The 19,963-nt window shown below is 41.0% G+C and overlaps 1 protein-coding gene across 4 annotated transcripts in view; it reads left to right on the top strand.

Annotated features, from left to right (window-relative positions):
• reps1 (RALBP1 associated Eps domain containing 1) overlaps positions 1-19,963 on the top strand; it is a 72,598-nt gene that overhangs the window by 42,598 nt on the left and 10,037 nt on the right. For 2 of the 4 annotated variants that reach the window (XM_087991126.1, XM_087991127.1), the window contains 10 exons: positions 2,972-3,059; positions 6,020-6,121; positions 7,143-7,215; positions 7,409-7,542; positions 7,769-7,833; positions 8,303-8,485; positions 8,593-8,676; positions 10,142-10,290; positions 12,045-12,150; positions 13,154-15,391. In XM_087991126.1, coding sequence (XP_087847252.1) covers positions 2,972-3,059; positions 6,020-6,121; positions 7,143-7,215; positions 7,409-7,542; positions 7,769-7,833; positions 8,303-8,485; positions 8,593-8,676; positions 10,142-10,290; positions 12,045-12,150; positions 13,154-13,222 — 1,053 coding nt within the window. In that variant the 3' untranslated portion in view covers positions 13,223-15,391. Of the gene's footprint in view, positions 1-2,971; positions 3,060-6,019; positions 6,122-7,142; positions 7,216-7,408; positions 7,543-7,768; positions 7,834-8,302; positions 8,486-8,592; positions 8,677-10,141; positions 10,291-12,044; positions 12,151-13,153; positions 15,392-19,963 lie in introns of those variants that run through there. The other 2 variants (XR_015758349.1, XR_015758350.1) reach the window with 2 other exon arrangements.

The raw sequence follows: 19,963 nt of genomic DNA on the forward strand, positions 1-19,963 counted from the left end.
AGAAGGATGTGGAAGCTCGCTCATTAACTATATTCAAGACAGCAATTGACAAATTTTTAGACGTTGGACATCGGTGCATGTGACGATATGTGGGAAAATGGGTTGAGGTAGATCATCAACCGTGATCTAGTTAAGTGATGGAGCAGGTTCAAAAGACTATGTTCTTGTACAAATATAAAGTAATCAACTGGGGTCTTGGGGTGGCATTTGGACTTGAGAGGAGAGAGGTTTCCGGTTGTCAGTTGTTCGACTCCTTCACTGACTTTGCACAAGCTGTTAACTCTATGGCATTAAACATTAGTCTCAATAGATTGGTAATGTCACATAATGGCATGCTGTTTTGGCAGCCTGAAACCTGTGGTGCTATTTCTGTGGGAATCCAACTGAATAAAGAGTAGTTAATGTCATGTTCCCTAGAAGATTAATCAATTTGGGCAGATTGCTGAAGTACATTAGTCTTACAATGCAAATTCAGTTCCTGAGGTATGTGTGCACTGACCAGTTTGTGGAAAGCAAACGTACCTGCATTTGATGACATGGCGGCCCTTTTTATGTTAGTGCAGCTGTGCTGAATTGACCACCACGTTGCTAGCTGTTATATAAATGATGATACTCGATATTCTTTTAAATCATCATTGTTCTCCAAGTAAATTGGTAACCCCTAGATTTATTAAAGTAGAAGTTAATCTGACGACATTATTTGGAGTATTAGTGTGACTGGTGTGGTATTCTGCAGGAGACAGGCCTCTGTTAGAGCTGGCTCTCTGACATTTAGCCCCCATAATGGAAGTGAATCATTTTTGGCGGTTGCCCAAGATTACCCTTCTTCTAAATGAATGTAACAGTTACAGGTGTGGTTGATTTTCTATTTTCGATGAAAGAATGTCATGAAAGTATAATAAAAGTTGAACAGAACCAAGGGGTACAGGTGAAACCAGAGATTGAAGTCTTTGGAACAATGGATGTTGGAACAAAACGAACTAGTGTTCAGGACCAAAAAAGGAGAAATGTTAAAATATTTTTATTTTTGATTTGGAGGAGCCAGTGTTGGACTGGGGTGTACAAAGTTAGAAATCACACAACACCAGGTTATAGTCCAACAGGTTTATTTGGAAGCACTAGCTTTCGGAGCGCTGCTCCTTGCTCACAACCACCTGATGAAGGAGCAGCGGCGCTCTGAAAGCTAATGCTTCGAAATAAACCTGTTGGACGATAACCTGGTGTTGTGTGATTTTTATTTTTATTTTAGTGTTGTGAGGCTGTGGAATACACTGCTGGGAGCTGGTGATGGAAGCAGAGACTATGATAACATTTAAGGAGAGATGGATAGGCGCTTGAAAGGCAGGATTGAAAGGATATAGGAACAGCAAGCACATAGTGAATAATGTTCATATGAATTGTGGTTCTAATTGCAGCACAAAATGGTAGGGATAAACAATCTGTGTTTCTATGTTGTAATTCATTTTCAAGAAAAGCTTTAATCAATGTACATAAACCAGGTAAAGCTTTCCCACTTGCAAACTGTCTAAGATAATGGCTATGTTCTTACTGAGCTTCATTATAAAAATTTGATGGTAAAGAACTTGCTGCAGTTATAAAGTGTTAGTCAAACTTGGTGAACTCTGGCTTGGTTGTGTATGCATGCACAAACCACTGTTCTAGGTGGTCATAATTGTAGAATGAGTTGGGGTGTTGAAAAGGGAGATAGACATAGAAAATAGTTATCTGCAAAAGATAAAACACCCTACTGTTAACAACTTGGTTTTAGTCAACTCTCTTCCTATTTTTAATTGTATGATCCTCCTTTATTTACATGGTGCACTAATTACTGAATTGTGGATAAGTTTCTGTCCCTTTTTGACTTTTCTCCTCCTCTTCTTGCCCACCAATAGTTTCACTTCCATTGTAATTCTCTGCCTTTTGTATTAGTGTTAACTCTTTACTGATTTAATAACAGAATAAGCTTATTGTGCTGTCTTACACATCAGAGTAAAGATGTGAAAGGTTTTTATGTTAAATTAAAAAAATATATGTTCTTTGCATATTTGTTAACTCGCTTCATAAGCTTTTTTGGATGTGAACTGTTGCTTAAGAGCACGTGTAATTTTTACAGTGTTAAGTATTCCACTTCCTTGTCAGCGGTAGGAGTGGTCTCTGCTGCAGTGTTGTAGAGGCATATTACTCTAACCAGTGAGTCGACATTTGAGTTTTCTTCCCTGACTTTGTTGGGGGAAAAAAAGCAAAGGTTGTGTGCGCATTATTACAAGGAGGAGCTCTGCAGTCAGTGGCCAGATAATGCTAAGGATGGCAGGATTTTGTCCTACTGACTCAGAGCATCGTTCCCCATCCCTTAGATGTGATGTCTACTACGAACGTGATACCACCTTTAAAAAGTTGCAAGCGGAATGCCTCCCTGATGCAATACATTTTCTACCTCTGCCCTGTGATATCTTTAACTGATACCACAATGCATTTATGTCATATCTGTCAATTGTATTTTGAGAATGTGTTTTCCTTTTGCTGTAGTGCAATTGGAAAGTAAATTTTAGAGAGGCTTGTAATATCCATTGTTTTTATTGGTGCACACTATTAGTTTAAGTGCAGAGAAGCAGAGTCTTGAGGACCTACCTGTCTGTCCACCCCATTGCAATGTCTGTAAACGAGAAATAAAAGCAAAGGAATTAGAGTCAATATTTGGACTGTGGCATTTTTTTTGTCAAAAGTAATTTCAGGGTAATGTAAATTCCTGTTCCTAAGCATTTATAATCAAAGATGATTAGTCACTCATCAAAATGATTGTGCTGCTCATAGTCAGACATAGGGAATATTAAGTGGACAAGTTGTAAAAATTCATTCAAGTATTGTGAACAGTCTGAATTAAATATCTTTTGCAATTGCTAATAGTATTATCTGTTCTCTCTTCTATTCCCCACCCCATCCCACTTCTTTCTCCCCAAAAAAATAATTGCAGGACACCGCTATCGTTCACCCTGTACCAATCCGCATGACTCCAAGTAAAATTCACATGCAAGAAATGGAGCTGAAAAGAATTGGAAGTGGTAACGAAAACGGCTGCTCCCGTGTCTGTCTATCTCATTCAACGTTTATTTCTTTGGCCATCAAAATTTTAGATGCATTACTATAATCTTTTCTCCATTCCAGAGAAAATGTAATTAGTTCCTAAAGAATGCATTTTAAAATAATTTTGCAGTACCCCCTTTTAAAACTGATTATCAAATGGAGGGGGGGGGGCATATTACTGTCTTTGTTCAGGGGCATAAGGCAAAGTTATCCCATCAGCCTTAGAATCGTGGTTAGATGAGGGGATGTGTTATGGTTCTTCAGTGCCTCTGAGCTCGACATGCAGTCTGTTTCCCAAATGAGAGATGTCTAGATTGGATTCTATTCTTTCCAAAGCCCTGGTGTTTAGTCCCCAATACCATTTGCCACCTTTAGCAGATTTGCTGTAGCAGACTCTTGTTTTTTTTTTAGTATTGTGGAAAAGTGAGACATGTTATTAAAACTTGCACTTACCTTGCCAAATACAATGCCAAATTTCAAATTATCCCTGACAACTTATATATTGTGGGAGATTAGTTGGTCACTCTATTGTGGTTGAACAAGGAGTCAACGTATAGAAAGCAAATGTAAGCTCCCTAAAACTTCAGTTTTTAAAACGCTGCAAGTCTTACATGTATGTTTGCATAAAATATTTCCCTGTGCAGCAAAAGTGAATGAACCATGTTACAAGTTGGAGTGATTATCCCAAATTGGTTGTTACTGTAGCTATTAGCGAACTCAATTGTTCTGCTAGTGCTGCCCATTCATGGAATCGCATTTAACAGGCTTTTTGGGATCTTTTGTTGTATAAATTGTTGGTAATCATTTGAAATTTGGCATTCTTATCCATGCTTGAGTACAAGATCAAAAGTTCTGGCAACATATCTCACTTATCGCTGAGTTAATTCAAATTAAATTAGTAAGTGTTGCTCCAGGAATTGGTTGATCAGTTTTGAATTTTGTAGATTGGGTATATTATCCATTTCCTGTACCTCTGGCTTAGTCAGTAAAGGCATTGCCCAGACTTTTGCTAGACCATTCAGACTAGAAGCCCCCCTCTTAATCACTTGAAATGTGCTGAGAAATGTAATCTTGGCTGGATCAGCCAATGGTCTTCAGTGCTTCTGCGCTTTTGATGTGAATAGAGTAAACCAAAGTTCCTGTCCTCGTGCACTACAAGGTGTGGCAACTGTTAGAAATTGCTCATATGCTCCCCCCTCTGGCTGAATAGAGATGTTGCACATATCTAGAGAATGAATTGATATTCACAGTTTCAAATGAAATAAATTTAGAGAATTTCTCACCCACGGATTCCGCAATTTACGCATTATTGCTGCTAGTGCCCCTGCTGTCCATTTCTCAAACTTAATAGCCTGATAACTGCTGCACGTTGTGACCTCTCATCACTCACCTTTGTCCCTCTGAAGGCTTTCTGGGCCTGTGTTCTATTCTCGTTCTGGAGGGTGTAACTGCTGGGGCTAGGGCTGTTGTTGGAAATCCTGATCTTGGAGATGATGAGTGGTTGTAGGACCCTACAAAGATGGGTCAAAAGGTTGAAGTGCACAGGTTGATATATAATTACTCAGTGACTGCAAGATTTCATGGTAATTAGCTTGCTGCCTGCAGCTTTTCTTCATCGATGCAGAGCACAGAGGATTTTAATGAGAGCTCTTGTGCTATCATTGTGCCAAGGGTTTGGAAGATTTCCACTTTTTTGTGCAGAATTATGAGTTGTGCATAACCCAGTTGTGCGTATCCATTACTATACTTCAACCATGTCGTATTCCAGCCCAAGGAACCATTCTGTAGTAACTGGCCTATTCCCTACTTTTTGTTTCAACTATCATTCACTTTTAGTTCTTTCATGGGATGTGTTGCCCATGAAGGTGGAGTTGAGGTCACTGGAGTGGCTGGCTTAATATTAGCCTATGTTCACTTGAGACTGAATGTCTGAACCTTATTTTACTTCAGGACGTTGCTGGCAACGAAGAGAAGCCGTCAGTGTATCATTCTGGGCTGGATTTGAGTCTTGATCTCAGATGAATGAACTGTTAACTGCTCCAGTCCTGCATAAATTATACAATGTTAATTTAGATGAAACAAGAAAATTGGGCAGTCCTAAATCTGTTATAGATACAATTATGGCCTATTTTATTGTCTCCGTTCAAATGCCTCAGAATAGGTTCACAAACTGAAGGATTAAGCTTTAAAAAAAAATGATTGATTAGGTTTGTCATTTTGTGGCAGTGGGTGTAATGAGTGAGGGGCATTCAACTATGTGAAGTCTGGTGTTAGGTAGAATTCGTGTTTTTACCTGTTGGTATAATCTTAGTTTGCATCTGGTACCATTTTAAGGAGTGAGTAGGAAACTTAAGCATGTACTACTGCTGACTTGTTCATATTAATAACTTCTGTTACATGGTGAATCTCTCTGTCGTGCTGGAAATGCCTTTTTAATATAGTTCTGGTGATGGAACCCAGTGGCTAGAGGAAGTGCTTCGTGGTTTTACTTGTATTTGCTCCCTATGGTTACAGATTGATTGCCTTTCTCATTGCAGTTGTATTACTGTGTTTTATATATCCGTGTTTTGAAACTATAAATCTAAGTGGCCAGATTTATTTTCTTTGCTACTGTCCGTCTAATTTCCTAAAGATGTTTGTAAAGAGGCTGCACTGTACAATTTTTGGGGTTTATTTGAATGTAGATGAACTTCATTTAATGAAGTGAGGTAGTGGATTTTGGCACTGCTGGCTATGCCTACCACTACCCTGCCTGAGAAGCAATGGCAGCTCACTGCATGCTCTTCCATCTGTTAAGAAGGTGCCATCAAGGGATCCATTATGAAACAGACTGTAGCTAAAATGGAAGTAACGTCCTAATTGTCGGAGTGATTTGCTTTCTTCTTGTCCAGAATTTTAGTTCATTTAAATTCAAATGATTTCTATTCTTTCTTTACAGAACTAACACACCCAACTAGCCCTTTGCTTACAAATTCGCCTGAACTTTCAGAAGAAGCTAAGTTAGCCACCACTGTAAAATTTGTTACAGGAAACACTGTAGGTAAGGGAAATAAATGTTTATAGTGCTTACTTTTTCTGTTCCATAAGAGACAATATGATTACTTGATATATTTTCATTGCATGATGTAAACTTTTTGTAGGCTGATTTTTGCTTTTTATAAATAAAACCATTTTGGGATGTTTGTTTCTTGGTAGGGCATGAGCACTGCTGGCAAAGGCAGCTCTTTTTCGTAAATTCATTGTTGACGGGAGCTTCAACTGTGCAGTATCTCTGCCCAGTGGTTTATGTTCGCAGCCCAAGTGGTAATACATTGGACATTTATTTAATCTTATCAGTCTGCCACGGGATGCCAGTTGTATAACTGTGATAGTCTGGGGAGTGCAGGTGCATGGATTGTGAGGAGGCCTCTCGTTGGACAACCCAAAGGCAAGGGTGCTTCTACTGGCTTCTGATGGACTGGGTAGTGGTTGAACCAAGTGGTGATGCGCAGTGTGTGAGGATGCACTTTTGTTTTGGTCAGCAAGGTATTGCGTGCAGGAACAATTCTCCAGGCCTGAGGCTTTTGTTTTCTCCAAACAGAATAAATGCTTTCTCCCAATGGGATTTGTTCTGCAGATGGTTTGGGTCAAGGGTGAGAGACACCATTGGTCTCTGCAAGCTATTGCTGAAATTAATCCATTTAAAAATCATGCAATGTACCAGCAGAAAGCACTGAAAGCTTCCCTTCCTCCTAGTAATTGGTCTAGCCCATCTTAGTGCAACAATAAACCGAGCTGATAATGGACAGTATCTCAAAGTATTGTGAGCTTGTGAGGAGAAAGTGCTTGGTTAATGCTGGAGGGTTAACACAGTTCTGGTCCAAGCGGAGCTCATATCCTTACCCAGGGTGGTCACTTTCATTGCAGTGGCATAACAAAGCTGCTTTTAGTTTGTTCTCTCTCTCTAATGTTCAAGTATATTTGCTGGAATTTGCACATTAAATATTTTAGCTATTGGTTTTGTGCGTTACATCTGGGTTTTGTTTAAAGCATTTGAAACAGCATTTTTTTTTGTTTCTCAGCTGATGGATACAGTAGTTCAGATTCATTTGTTTCAGAGTCTGATCAGATCGGAAACAGCATAACTCGGCAGCGGTAAGTCATGGCTTCTCTGGGGAGTTCCAGGATTGTGGTTTTATAAAATTAAATTACTGTGCAGAGGGAAGTATATTATGATTAATATGTTCTCTCAAGAGTTTAAAAAAAAATTAATGAACTTAATTCAGTGGAGGAAGCACCTGATCACACGGGTGAAAGCATACTGAGAACATGTTTGTGCTCTTCGCAGTTCACATTCAGGCACTTCGCCAGACAATACTCTCAAGACTGCTGCGCCCCCTCCACCTCCTCCAAGACCCCAGCCTTCGCATTCAAGGTCTTCATCTCTAGACATGAACAAAACATTTTCTGCCAGCAACACGGGTAAGCAACCTTATGGCAAAGGTTCTTTTTTCCAAAGCATCCAGAATGTTTAATATTACTTGGGCAACCTGGTCGCCAATGCAGAAATTGTTTAAACTTAGATTGTGACGTTTCTACTGGAATCTGTTATCTGTGTGAAAGTGAGTCTTTGTTAGGTGCAAGTGAAATGATTGAAAATATCTAGTGATTGCTTTGTTTTTTTTTCCCTGTAACTGCTGTTCTGAAGGGCAACCGCAAGCAGGAATTGTTGCCTGTCCCCCTGCAGTGCCTCCAAGACCTCAGCCCACACAGGTAATTGAATAAGCTCATTAGGACTGAACTTTGAAAAGATGTGTGTAGGATACATTGAACTGATCCAAGACTCACTAGCCTGTATGAGGATGTTCAAAACCTGACCCAAAATGATTTGAAATCCATATGAATAACCTGAGCATTAGAAAAATGTCAGCTTTCTACCATGTTCCACCTGACCGACTTTCTCATTAAAATAAAAAAAATTACTGCCACCAAACAATCATTTATGCACATTTGTCACAACGTGTAATTGAGTGCAATTGTTTTTCAACTTTTAGTACAAACCACCTGATATAAACATTCATTCACAATTACAGCAAATGCATTGTAGATTTTGGAAGTTTTAAAGTGGTGTTTGATTATTTTCAGCAAACGTTGACTGTTTTGCTACAGTTTTGTGCTTCATTGCCAGTTTTATGGTTAAATGTAATGCATTGAAACGTATCTCTTCGGTTCTGCTATCTAGGTCACTGTGCCTCCAGTACATCGCCCAGTAGAGGCTGATAGCCATGTAGCACGTGCCAACACCTCGCCTCATCAGATTCCAGAGCAGCCCAACTTTGCCGATTTCCGGCAATTTGAAGCATTCGTGTCAAAGGGTACAGAACAGCAAATGGATGACTCGGGAAAACATTCTGAAACTGTTCCGGTGAGCAATGTTTGAGTTTCGTTGTGGTGGTTAGGCTGGAATGTCATTGGTCTACCTGTTTGTGATTTAAGTCCATATTCAATCAACTTTTAAATGTATTTCCTTAGGCAGAAAAACCTTCAGATTCAGCAGGGACCCTAAGAACAGCAAAACTAGATGGTTCTAGTGATGAAAAGCCAACTGGAAACGCAGTACGTAGAGTCCTTAATTAAGCTGTTTATAATAAATGAGTCCCTTTTGGGGTGCCCTTCTAAGTTACAGAAGAGCATTTTCACATAACAGAAGGTGGGTGCCTGTTCTTGATAATGGGCACTAAAATAGTTTATGGAGACCATTCCCAAATTTCTTTTTACTCACTCGGGTGGGGACAAAAACAATTTCAATGTCAAATTGTTAACTGCAAAAATAATTTTATCTGAAATGAAAAAGTCATTCCACTCTCCATTCCCTTCTAAAAAGGATATCTGAAAACTACATGCCTGCAACTGTTCACCTGGACTTGTTGTAAGAGACTCATAATCTGAATCTGCTTTAGGTTTCAAACGCATGATTTGACTTTCTCCTTGCTGTCTCTGGATTCATTTCAAAACTGTACAATATGAATTGGGCGCATGTTTGCTTTTCCTTGAGTGTTCAAAGGTTCCTCTTTGCTCCTGTTTGAATTTGGAGAAGGCCCATATACTCAGTGGCATTGCTTTAATGCACTGTCCAGGTCAGCAAGTTATATTTTCATTTTGGTTCTCCATGTTTCTCACATTTAACAGTAGTTTGCATTTATATAGCAACCTTACATTATAAAATGTAAAGTTGCTGCTGGGATCTTAAATGTACTGATACTTGGAGATATTTTAGGACAGCTGATCAAAGTCTTAGTCTTTCACACAGGGTGATGAGTGTCTGAAACGGGCTGCCAGAGGCAATGGTGGAACCAAGTACAGTTTTGTCATTTAAGAAATATAGGGACAAGTACATGGATTGGATAGATTTGGAGGAATATGAACCAAACACAGGCGAATGGGTGAATGTAATTGAAAACTGGGTGGCATGAGGGCCCGTTTCCATGCTGTAGACCTCTATGGCTGAACAAAAGCTCAGTCATGAGTCCTGAGGCGGCAACTAAGGAAGAGTGCTAGAGAGGTTTAGATGGTGAATTCTGAAACTCGAATGACCAAAACCACTCTGAGCATTGAAAAATCAGGGATGCATAAGAGGCTAGAGTTTAAACTATCTCGAATGTTAAGGAAAGAGATGGGGGTTTGAGGGCAATGATGAGAATTTCTGTTAGATTAGGAGACAGATGGAGGTTAGTGAGCGTAAGTGGTTGGGTGAATGTATTGGATGAAGGTATGAATTTGAATATGGGCTGCAGTTTTAGGTATCAGAAGTAGTGTCTGGTTTCGCCGATTTAATTCAGTAAAACATTTGTCTTTGTCAAAAGACAAATGAGATTTTTGGAGCACTGCATGTTTACAGGGATACCGTTGGCAAGTCTGCGACTGTAGAGGATTAAAATAAATGTGCAGGTATGGGTCTGGAGTAGATGGAGGTCAGAATCACATCCAGCAATTTGTCTATAGCCCATATTGAACCAAAACAGATTTACGTACTTAATATTACTCTAATTTTGTCAATTCTGCCTTTTTTTTTAAATTACAGGCTAAAAGTACATCATCTCTTGTCCCCCCTCCAAAGCCTATCCGCAGAAGATTGAAATCTGATGATGAGCTTCGTACAGAACCAGAGGAGCATACCCCAAAAACTAGTGTAATTAATACTGTGCTAGTTGCGCAGTCATCAATCCCAAGGTAGATATGGTTCTATTTAATTCCCTTACCCGCCCAAATTAATTGATTTTTTGCTCCTGCGATCAATCAACGTAATGTGTCAGATTTAAGGAGCCAGTCAAGCAATTGACTGTTCATTTTGGCTCATCAGACTGTATCTGCCTTCTTGGATATTCTCTATCTAGTTGATGTTGTCCAGCCTCTAACCTCCACTCCATCTCTCCAAATACGAACTGGCACATCTCTGCTTGGCACTTCTTCAGTAGATTTGGGCTGCCATTGCTCCACTGGCACATGAGACAGACAAGCATTTTGTCTGTTTCCATAGCTGGATTTTCTGGAACATTTTGCCAGAGGCTACAGAGAGGGCCAGGGCAGCTGGTGCATTTGATGTGAATTGAGGCTGATCAGGAGATTGTCTTTTTTTTTCTTTTCAGAAGTATAGGAGGTTGAGGGGGGGTGACTTGAAAAAGATCGATAAAATCATGAGGGGCATAGATTAGGTGAGTAGCAAAGATCTTTTCCCAAAGGAGCAGGAGTTCAAAATTAGAGGGCATAATTTTAAGGTGAGGGGAAAAAGATTTAAATGGGACCTAAGAGGTACCATTTTCCAAAGGGTGGTTTGTATGTTGAATGAACTGCCAGAGGAAGTGATAGATGCAGGTACAATTACGAGATTTAAAAGACATTAGGAATGGTTTAGAGGAATGTGGGCTGAACGCAGGCAAATGCGACTAGTTTAGTTTGGAAAACTTGGTTGGCATAAACTAGTTAAATGGAAGGGTCTGTTTCCACGCTGTGACAGTTTAACACCTGCCAAAAGTGTACCATAAGGATTTATGGATTAATATTAACATGTTTGGCATTGTAATGAATGCATCTTCCTTGGCCATCAGGTCCCACTCTGGGACTTGATGGCCAAGGAAGATGCATTCATTACAATGCCAAACATATTAATATTAATCCATAAAGTGGGACATGAACCAGAGGTTTCTGGCTCAGAGGCAAGGACATTAGTCACTACCTATTTCTGCAATAATTCAGCTGAAACTGGAGGCTCAGCTGGTAAATTTATAGCTCCAAAGTTCATTGAGCTTGTTCCCTGCAAATTTGATATTACATGGAGCTGGAGGCTGTAAGTGGGTTCATTTGTGACTTGGGTTTTAACCAAGTCAGTGTCCTGAAAGTCCCTTTCACCTGCACCCACCTTTCTAGCCTGTAAAGGCTGTAAAGATTCTGATTTGAATATTTTAATCATCTCAAACCGATTCCTTATTGGAATTAGCTCTTAATTGTGTTCAGTGATCAATATGTTTATGTGGCTGAAGCAGGGGACTGGGATGGTTAGTGGGGGAAATGAAAAGTCTTGCATTGGTGAGACAGTGACTTAATTCCAGTCACCTGAATCTAGAACTTGATTGTCCTGGGACATAATTGGGTATTTTACTCTATATTTAATTAATTAATGGCAGAACAGTGGACTATCAGTTGTCTTTGGAAGGTGTTGATCATAACTTTAACATTTTTTTCTTTCTTGTACCAGGAAAATTTAGACATTTTAAATAAATTTCTATTTTCAGAATCCTAGGCTGGGCTCAGATGCTGTATGATGTGGGACCAGACGAATTACATTTTAGTATGCAGGGACCCACCACATGTTGCTAGTCTGCATGCCAGTTACCACTCTTCCTCACTGTCTGGAAAACAGAAATGAGCTGCTACAAAACGAGAGTGGGGAAGGGAAAAATTTATTAATGCACCTTTTTTAATTTTAGATCATTTGGCAAAGACAAGAAGTCTATTCAGGCTTCGATCAGAAGAAATAAAGAAACCAACACTGTATTAGCCAGGCTCAACAGTGAATTACAACAGCAACTGAAGGTAGGAAGAGATTAGACACCTGGAGTATCCTTGTGGTACAGTATCATTGAAACTTAAAGTCAATCAACTTGGAAATATCAATGCTTGTGACATGTTGAATAGCAAATTTATTTTAGCCTGTCTTTCAGCCTTCCATCATGTCATCTTCGATGAAGAGGTGACACTGATTAGGATGTGCTTCAAGTGGAAAGTATGACACATTGGTTAGATTTTTAAGTACTCAATAAATTCAATATTATAATACTCATTCAAGTATTTATTTAAAAAATAACAAATGTTGATTAGTGAACAATTGACTCCCAATTAAAAGTTTTTCGATATTCCTTTCTACACAAAACTTAGATTTAGGAATACTGAGCCATTAATAATTTATAAAAACTAAATGTGATTTTATTAAATTGGTGAAAAGATCATGGGTAATAAATGCATGCTGTTTTGTAGACAGATATCAGTTACATCATACACATGTGACATTTGCACGCACCAAAAAAGTGATATTGATCTTTTGATTTGACGTTTCTCTTCGTGTCGCAAGAATATAGAGTCACCTAGAATGTACCAACAGTGTGAAGGCAAAATGAATGGGATCTGGTGAGGTTAGTGAGGGAATCAGCCAGTGTTGCTACTGGGGAGAATGGACACTTGATGAAGAAGTGAGAGAGTAAGTGAATATGTATACTCGAGCAGTGTGAAGAATTAACCAGAGCTTTCTTCCTCTTTCTCTCTCCCCTTCTCACTTTCTCTCCCTCTCTCTCTCTCTCTTCCCCCGCTTGCGCTATCGCTCGCTCTGTCTTCCCAAACTGCCCTCTCCCTACCTCCCTCTCTTCCCCACCCCTCTCCTTCTCCCTCTTTTGCCGCTCCCTCTCTTCTCCATCCCTCTCTTGCTCCCTCCACCGCCTCCCCCTCCCCCCCCACTCTGTCTTGATCCATCTCGGTTTCCCTCCCTTGGTTTATTTGTCTCATACACCCCACCCCACCTCACCTCACTGACCAATTGCCATAGGACGTGCTCGAGGAGAGAATTTCTCTTGAAGTCCAGCTGGAACAGCTTCGGCCGTTTTCACATTTGTAACAGAGCAGCCCGAGCGCTTGGATGGGACTTTTTTTTTTAAAAAACCCGGTGTTTGATCCGACTGTGTCACGGTACCCTCCTCCCTGCAGATAGCTTACACCTGTGTTCAGCTTCGCCTGTCTACAATGAAGCAATAGGTTTACATGGTTACTTTCATTGAGCTGCACACTTGACACATGGCTGCAGTATGTTTAAGAAGCGCTGTGTTGGTGTGTGGGTGGCGGATGACGATACAAGAGGGTGTTATAAAGCTGATGGCCATTCAAGCCCTGAATCGGGAGGTCATTTGCTTTTAGTGTTGATTCTACAGAAGAGCAAATAATTTAACAACTCCTCCTAGATCAGTCCAACATAACACAGCTGGCTTACCCACAGGATGAAAGTTCTTAGTGAGGCTATGGCTTGTTGAATACTTGGGATTTGCTGCATTTGAAAACGGGAGTGATCAGCAACATTGAAGCACCCATACTCAATTAATCAACTTGCTTAACTGTATGGAACATGTTAATAATAGTAGATTATGATTGTGATTGTGCAAAGACTAGGGATGGAAGAGCTGTGCTTGAATGGGAAATTGTTTCCTGTGTAGGTGTCAAAGTACTTCTCTTCTCAATCTGCATAACTTTCATTTTGGATGAGAAGTTGGGTTTTATTCTAGTGTATTGAGAGGAAATGGCTTATCTTGCTCTTCTCTGCTTCACTCAAAAAAAACCTGTTGCATTCTTGCAGTAAATGATTTCTCTATATGTTTATAACAACCTCTGAAGTACATAATGAAATATTTTGCACTACTGACGTATGCGTGTAATCATGATTATTTGGCATGGTTCAAAACCACTTTTTAATTGGAGGGTGTAAAAGGTAAAAATGCTTGAAGCCTGGGTAAATGTTTAGGGACAGTAGCTACGATGTTTTTAAATACATGTCTGACAGTCACTCGCTAAAGACTGTTTATGATAAAGCAGTCTGTTGGTTTGAATATGTTGAGATGCTCGTGGGGAGCGGGCCTTTTTAACTTGAGTGCACTGAGCTCACTAATGTTTCATGGAGGATGTGAGGCCTGACTGATGCACATACACGCGTGATTAAGGGAGGTGGGTGTGCAGTGTTTTGCATTTGGCTTTGCAATTTCCATCAGTTTCTGCATGATATATCCATGAAAAGAAGCAGGATCCTGGAATGACACATCTCACCTGCGAGGAGGAGGAATAAGTGCAAATACTGTGTCACTTCTCGTAAGCATTTGTGAAAGAGAGATCATCTGGTGTGTGGCATAAACGATTTTGGGGTGAGATGCCTGTGTGGAACCGTAAGTTACATATAAAAAGCCACCACTTGCAGGTGAATCCGTGTGCAGTTTTGCATGAAATTTGCATTAAGCAGCTGATTCTATACTCTCCTTTCCCCTATTCTCACTCCAAATGAATTAAAATATGTGGGGTTTGTGCAGTAGCACAGTATGTGGGATAAATTGTGATGATTTAGGACAGAATATTTTGTGTGTGTGTGTATGTTGATGACTTGCAGTTCTGTGGTTTCTCACAACACAGCCTCTATCTGCATGTTACTGACCGATTTCCATTCCACCAACATAGCCTTCTGAGTACTGAATACATACTGTGCACCTCCCTGACACTGGTAAAGTGATCTTTAAATTTAAATGGGAGTTTAATCAAAAATTGTACAGAACTAGAGAATATTTCTTTAAATTATTATGCAAAAAGTGAGATTTTATAATTAAGTTTGACATTGGTGTTCAGTATTCTAAGGGTTAATATGATTTACAGTTTCTGTTTTCAAAAAAGAGAAAAAAACATTTTTTTGCATTTGGGATTATCTTTTGTTTCTGTAATTTCAAGCCTTACTGTTCTAGCTTTGTACTTCAAAAGAGAAGGGATGAACAGGGAGGGAAGGCTTCGCGTCCTGACCGAATCAGAATCGCCTTGTTATTCAGGTCAATGTACTGTATAAGGGGTATGATGTAAATTGTATAATACACTTTTGATCTTGTATGTAAATTTCCATTAAATTGCTGACTAACAGCAGCTCTATTTAATTGCTTACTCTAGCTCTGGGATCTTGGATGTTAAAGTGCATGGATATATCTTGGCAGAGCAATCTAGCAACTGTGATTTTTACACAAATAAAACAGCACAATATTTTACCTGACTGCCTACTCCGTCTCTCCATTTCTATCTATTTAATAAATAGGATTAGGAGTGAATCATGAAAAACGTCAAGTCTGCAATGTCATTCACTACCTCCACTTCTTCGCACCCTATCCTTGACTTCTTTAGTAATTGTAATCATCAACAGCATTGGCAATCCTCAAGACTTACAGCTATCAGTAAAAACATTTTCTTCTCATCTTGGTCCTCAACTGCCGATGCCCTTGTTCTGAGATGAGGGTGAAGCACTGGTGAAGTGACATTGTCACTGGGTTAGTAATCCAAAGGCAGAGACTGATGATGCTCTGGATGCATGGGTTCAAATTCCACCACACCAGCTAGTAGAGTCTGAGTTCACTTAATTAAATGTGGAATGAAAAGCTGTCCTCGGTAATGGTAATGTGAAATGATCAATTGTTTTGGGGAAAACGAATCTGGTTCACTGTCCTTTTAGGAAAGGAAATCTAACATCCTTACCTGGTCTGGCCTGTATCTGACTCCAGACCCATGGCAATGTGGATTAATTTTAATTGCCCTCTGAAACAATAAGCAGTTGCAGGTGGGCAGCAAATGCTGATCTTGCAAGCAACACCCACATCCCTTGAAAGAATAAATTAAAAACAGCTCCAGAGTTTATAATCAGAGGAATAATGTTCTTAGTAGCTGCTGTTTTTCTGACTTCCTGTCTATTGTTTATAGCCAGAGTACAGCTATAATCCATAAGTGTCATTGTGTCACACACAACCTATAAAAATTGATGAGATTTCCTGTAGTCTATGAACATTGTCATCTATTGAATATAGATGATTAATATTGTACATTTGGCCTATTAGACCTAATATACCTATAGGGTTAACAGTGGCATATGTCATGCATTCGTTTGCTATCATAAGCTTCATTCTGCGAAATAGTCATAAGGCCACGCAGCTTGAATGAAAATCATTTTGCCTGCCATCAGGGATGTGTATCAATGTTGCTTCCTTGGCACTGATTCAGAATCTCAACTCCTGACCTAACAGCACTGCAGGAGCACAACTTTCAACCTTGTGTCCCCTGCAACTGACTCTACACATCCCTGTTGATTTTGATCAGGGCTGAGAGAGACTTAAAGCCACTTTCTCCAGCAGCTACGATCAACAGGTCAAAGGGGGTGGTGGGGGGGCGGCGAGGGACGGGGGGTGGGTGGGGGACGGGGCGGGGTGGTGTTCCTGTGTGTTGGGGATGGTTGGGAGAGAGATGTGGCGAGTTTTCCTAAGCAACTTATCCTAGGCCACAAACTTCAGAAGACCATCCAGGCCCTGCATAGGAGATCTAGGTCTTTATCTGGGGAAGAGTGTGACTAGCAAGAGGGTGCAATAGCTGGAATTGAATTAAGTGTGGGAGGTTAAGCAAGTGGGGGATGGAGGGATTGCTGTTTTATACAGGCCAGTTTTGCAAGGGGCTGCTTTGTGGTCTAGGCATAGCTGGTTAGATCCAAGAGATTTAGGTGAATACCAGGCTTTGTTGAGGCTCCCCCTCCCCCCAACTCTGCTCATTATTAAAGGGGCAGAGATGGCAGTCAGTGGAGTGGTGTGGATCTCCTATCAGATGTAGGAGATCAGGGAGCAGTCAACTGTCCCGAGTGACTATGTCTGCAGGAAGTGTGCCTGGCTGTAGCTCCTCTTGGACTGCACAGAGTGGTTGGAGCAGAAAGTGGACACTAGCAAGCAAACAGGAGGCTGGGTGTGTGATAACAGCTTGAGGGAGGTGGCCACATCACAGAGGCAGTCAGGTAGATGGGTGACTGCCAGGAGAGGTAGGCAGGTAATGCAGGAGTCTCCTGTGGCTATGTCTCTCTCAAACAAGTATACTGTTTTGGATACAGCTGGGGGAGGGATAGCCTTTTGAAGAAAATTGCAGAAGCAGCAGCCAGGCCTTTGACACCACAGGTGGCTCTGCTGTAAAGCAGGGTGTGGCAAAGTCCAAGCGAGCAATTGTGATGGGAATTCTCTAGGGGCACAAACAGGCACTCCTGCCGCGAGTGAAACTTCAGGATGGTATGTTGCCTCCCTGGTGCCAGGGTTAAGGATATCGTGGAGTGGTTGCGGTAAATTCTGAGGGCGAGTGAGCAGCCAGAGACCATTGTGCACATTGGTACCAACAACGTAGGTATAAAAAGGGATGAGGTTCTGCAAGTGAATATAGAGTGTTAGGCAGGAGGTTAAAAAACTAGACCTCAAGGATTGTAGTCTCTGAACTACTCCCAGTACCACGTGCTAGTGAGAACAGGAATTGGAGAATAGGGCTGATGAATGCATGGACCCAAGAGATGGAACAGGAGTTCAGATTTTTTTGATCATTGGGATCTTTTCTGGGGCTGAAGTGATCTGTACAAGAGGGATGCGTTGCACCTGACCTGGAGAGGGACCAATATCCTGGGGTGAAGATTTGCTAGAGCTATGCAGGGTTTGACCTGGTCTGGCAGGGAAGTGGGACACTGAGCAGTAGTGAATCAAAAGAAAGTTGAGGCAGGCTGCAGAAGTTAGAGAGTAAGTTAAATAGATTCAACAGAGAAATGAGAAAAGACTGATTTGCATTGAAATAAATGCATTTTAATTAGAGGCTGGACAAGTAAGGCAGGTGCTCCCTTCCTTGCTCTGAGTTCACGAGACTGGGATATCATAGTGATTACAGAAACACAGCTGAGGGTGGGACAGGACTGGCAGCCCAATGATGCTCCAGTAAGGAAAGAGGAAGGGGAGTGATGAGGGAAAACATCATGGCATACTTCAGATATTCCTGGAGGGTCATCCGGTGAAGCTAACTGGGTGCAACTGAACAATATGGGGGTGATCACTTTGGGATTGTACAATGGGCACCCCAAATAATTGGGTTGTAATATTAGATTAGATTCCCTACACTATGGAAACAGGCCCTTCGGCCCAACAAGTCCACCCAGACCCATTCCCCTGTCCTATATTTACCCCTGACTAATGCACCTTAACGTTATGGACAATTTAGCATAGCCAATCCACCCTAACCTGCACATCTTTGGATTGTGGGAGGAAACAGGAGCACCCGGAGGGGACCCGCAGACACGGGGAAAATGTGCAAACTCCACACAGGTAGTTGCCAGAGGTTGGAATCGAACCTAGGTCCCTGATGCTGTGAGGCAGCAGTGCTAACCAAAGAGCCACCGTGCTCTCCACAGGGGGCACATCCCCATAGGGGATTTTAACTTTCCAAATATAAACTGGGACTGGCACAGGGTTCAAGGCTTGGATGGGGATGAGTTTAAGTATGTTCAAGAAAACTTTCTTGATCAATATGTAGATGGCCGTACTGGAGAAGGGGCCAAACTTGGCCTCTTGGGAAACATGGCAGGGCAGGTGACTGAGGTATTAAATGGAGCAGCACTTTGGGACCAGTGACCATAATTCTATTGGTTGTAAAATCCTTGTGGTAAAGGATAGGCATGGTCCACAAGTTGAAGTTCTAAATTGGGCAGGCCAATTTTGATGGTATTCGACAGGAACTTGTGGACGTTCACAGGTAAAGGGATCCCTGTAAGTGAGAGGTTTTCAAAAGCAAGGTAATGACACTTTGACAGCATGTTCCTGTTAGTATGAAGGGCAAGGCTGGAAGGAATAGGGAACACTGGACAGCTAGTGATATTCATGCTCTGGTCAAGAAAAAGGAGAAGGCATATGTCTGGTATAGGCAGCTGAATCAAATGAATCTCTTCAGGAGTATACGGGCTGTAGGAATACACTTGAAAGGGGGGGGGGAAAGGGCAAAAAAGGTTCATGAGATAGCTTTGCCAGATAGTTATAGAATCCAAAGGGATTCTACAAGTACACTAAGGGTAAAATAGTTACTAAGGAGCAAATAGGGCCCCTTAAAGATCAATGACATCTGTCTGGAACCACGCGATGGGATACTAAACAAATATTTTGCATCAATTTTTACTGTGGAGAAAGAAATGGAGGCTAGGGAACTTGGAAATTGAATAAATGAGTAGATCAAGTGTATCCCAGGACATTGTGGGAAGTTAGAGAAGAAATTGTGGAGCCTCTAGCAGTGATGTTTGTATCATCTGCCACTGGTGAGGTGCCGGAGGACTGGAGGTTGGCTGATGTACCATCATTTAAGAGAGGCTGTTTTTAAAAAAATAAAAGCCAGGATGCTATAGACTGGTGAGTCTGATGTCAGTGGTGGGTAAGTTATTGGAGGGGTTTCTGAGAGGCAGGATCTACGTGCATTTGGAGAGGCAAGTACTGATTAGGCACAGTCAGCATAGTTTTGTGCGTGGGAAATACTGTCTCTCAAATTTGAGTTGTTTTGAAGAGGTGACCAAGAAGATAGATGAATGTAGAGCGGTAGACATTGTCTGCATAGTCTTCAGCAAGGCCTTCAACAAGATTCGGTGCGATAGACAGGTTGATAAGGTTAGATCACATGGGATCCAGGGAGAGCTAGCCAATTGTATACAAACTTGGATTGATGGTAAGAGACAAGGTAGTGGTAAAGGATTGTTGCTCAGACTGTAGGCCTATGACCAGTGGTCTGCTGTAAAAGTTGGGTCATTTTTACA

This window comes from Chiloscyllium plagiosum, unplaced genomic scaffold (genome assembly GCF_037043375.1).
Source record: "Chiloscyllium plagiosum isolate Xiang-an unplaced genomic scaffold, Cpla_swu_hap1 HiC_scaffold_10, whole genome shotgun sequence".
NCBI classification, from domain to species: Eukaryota; Metazoa; Chordata; class Chondrichthyes; order Orectolobiformes; family Hemiscylliidae; genus Chiloscyllium; species Chiloscyllium plagiosum.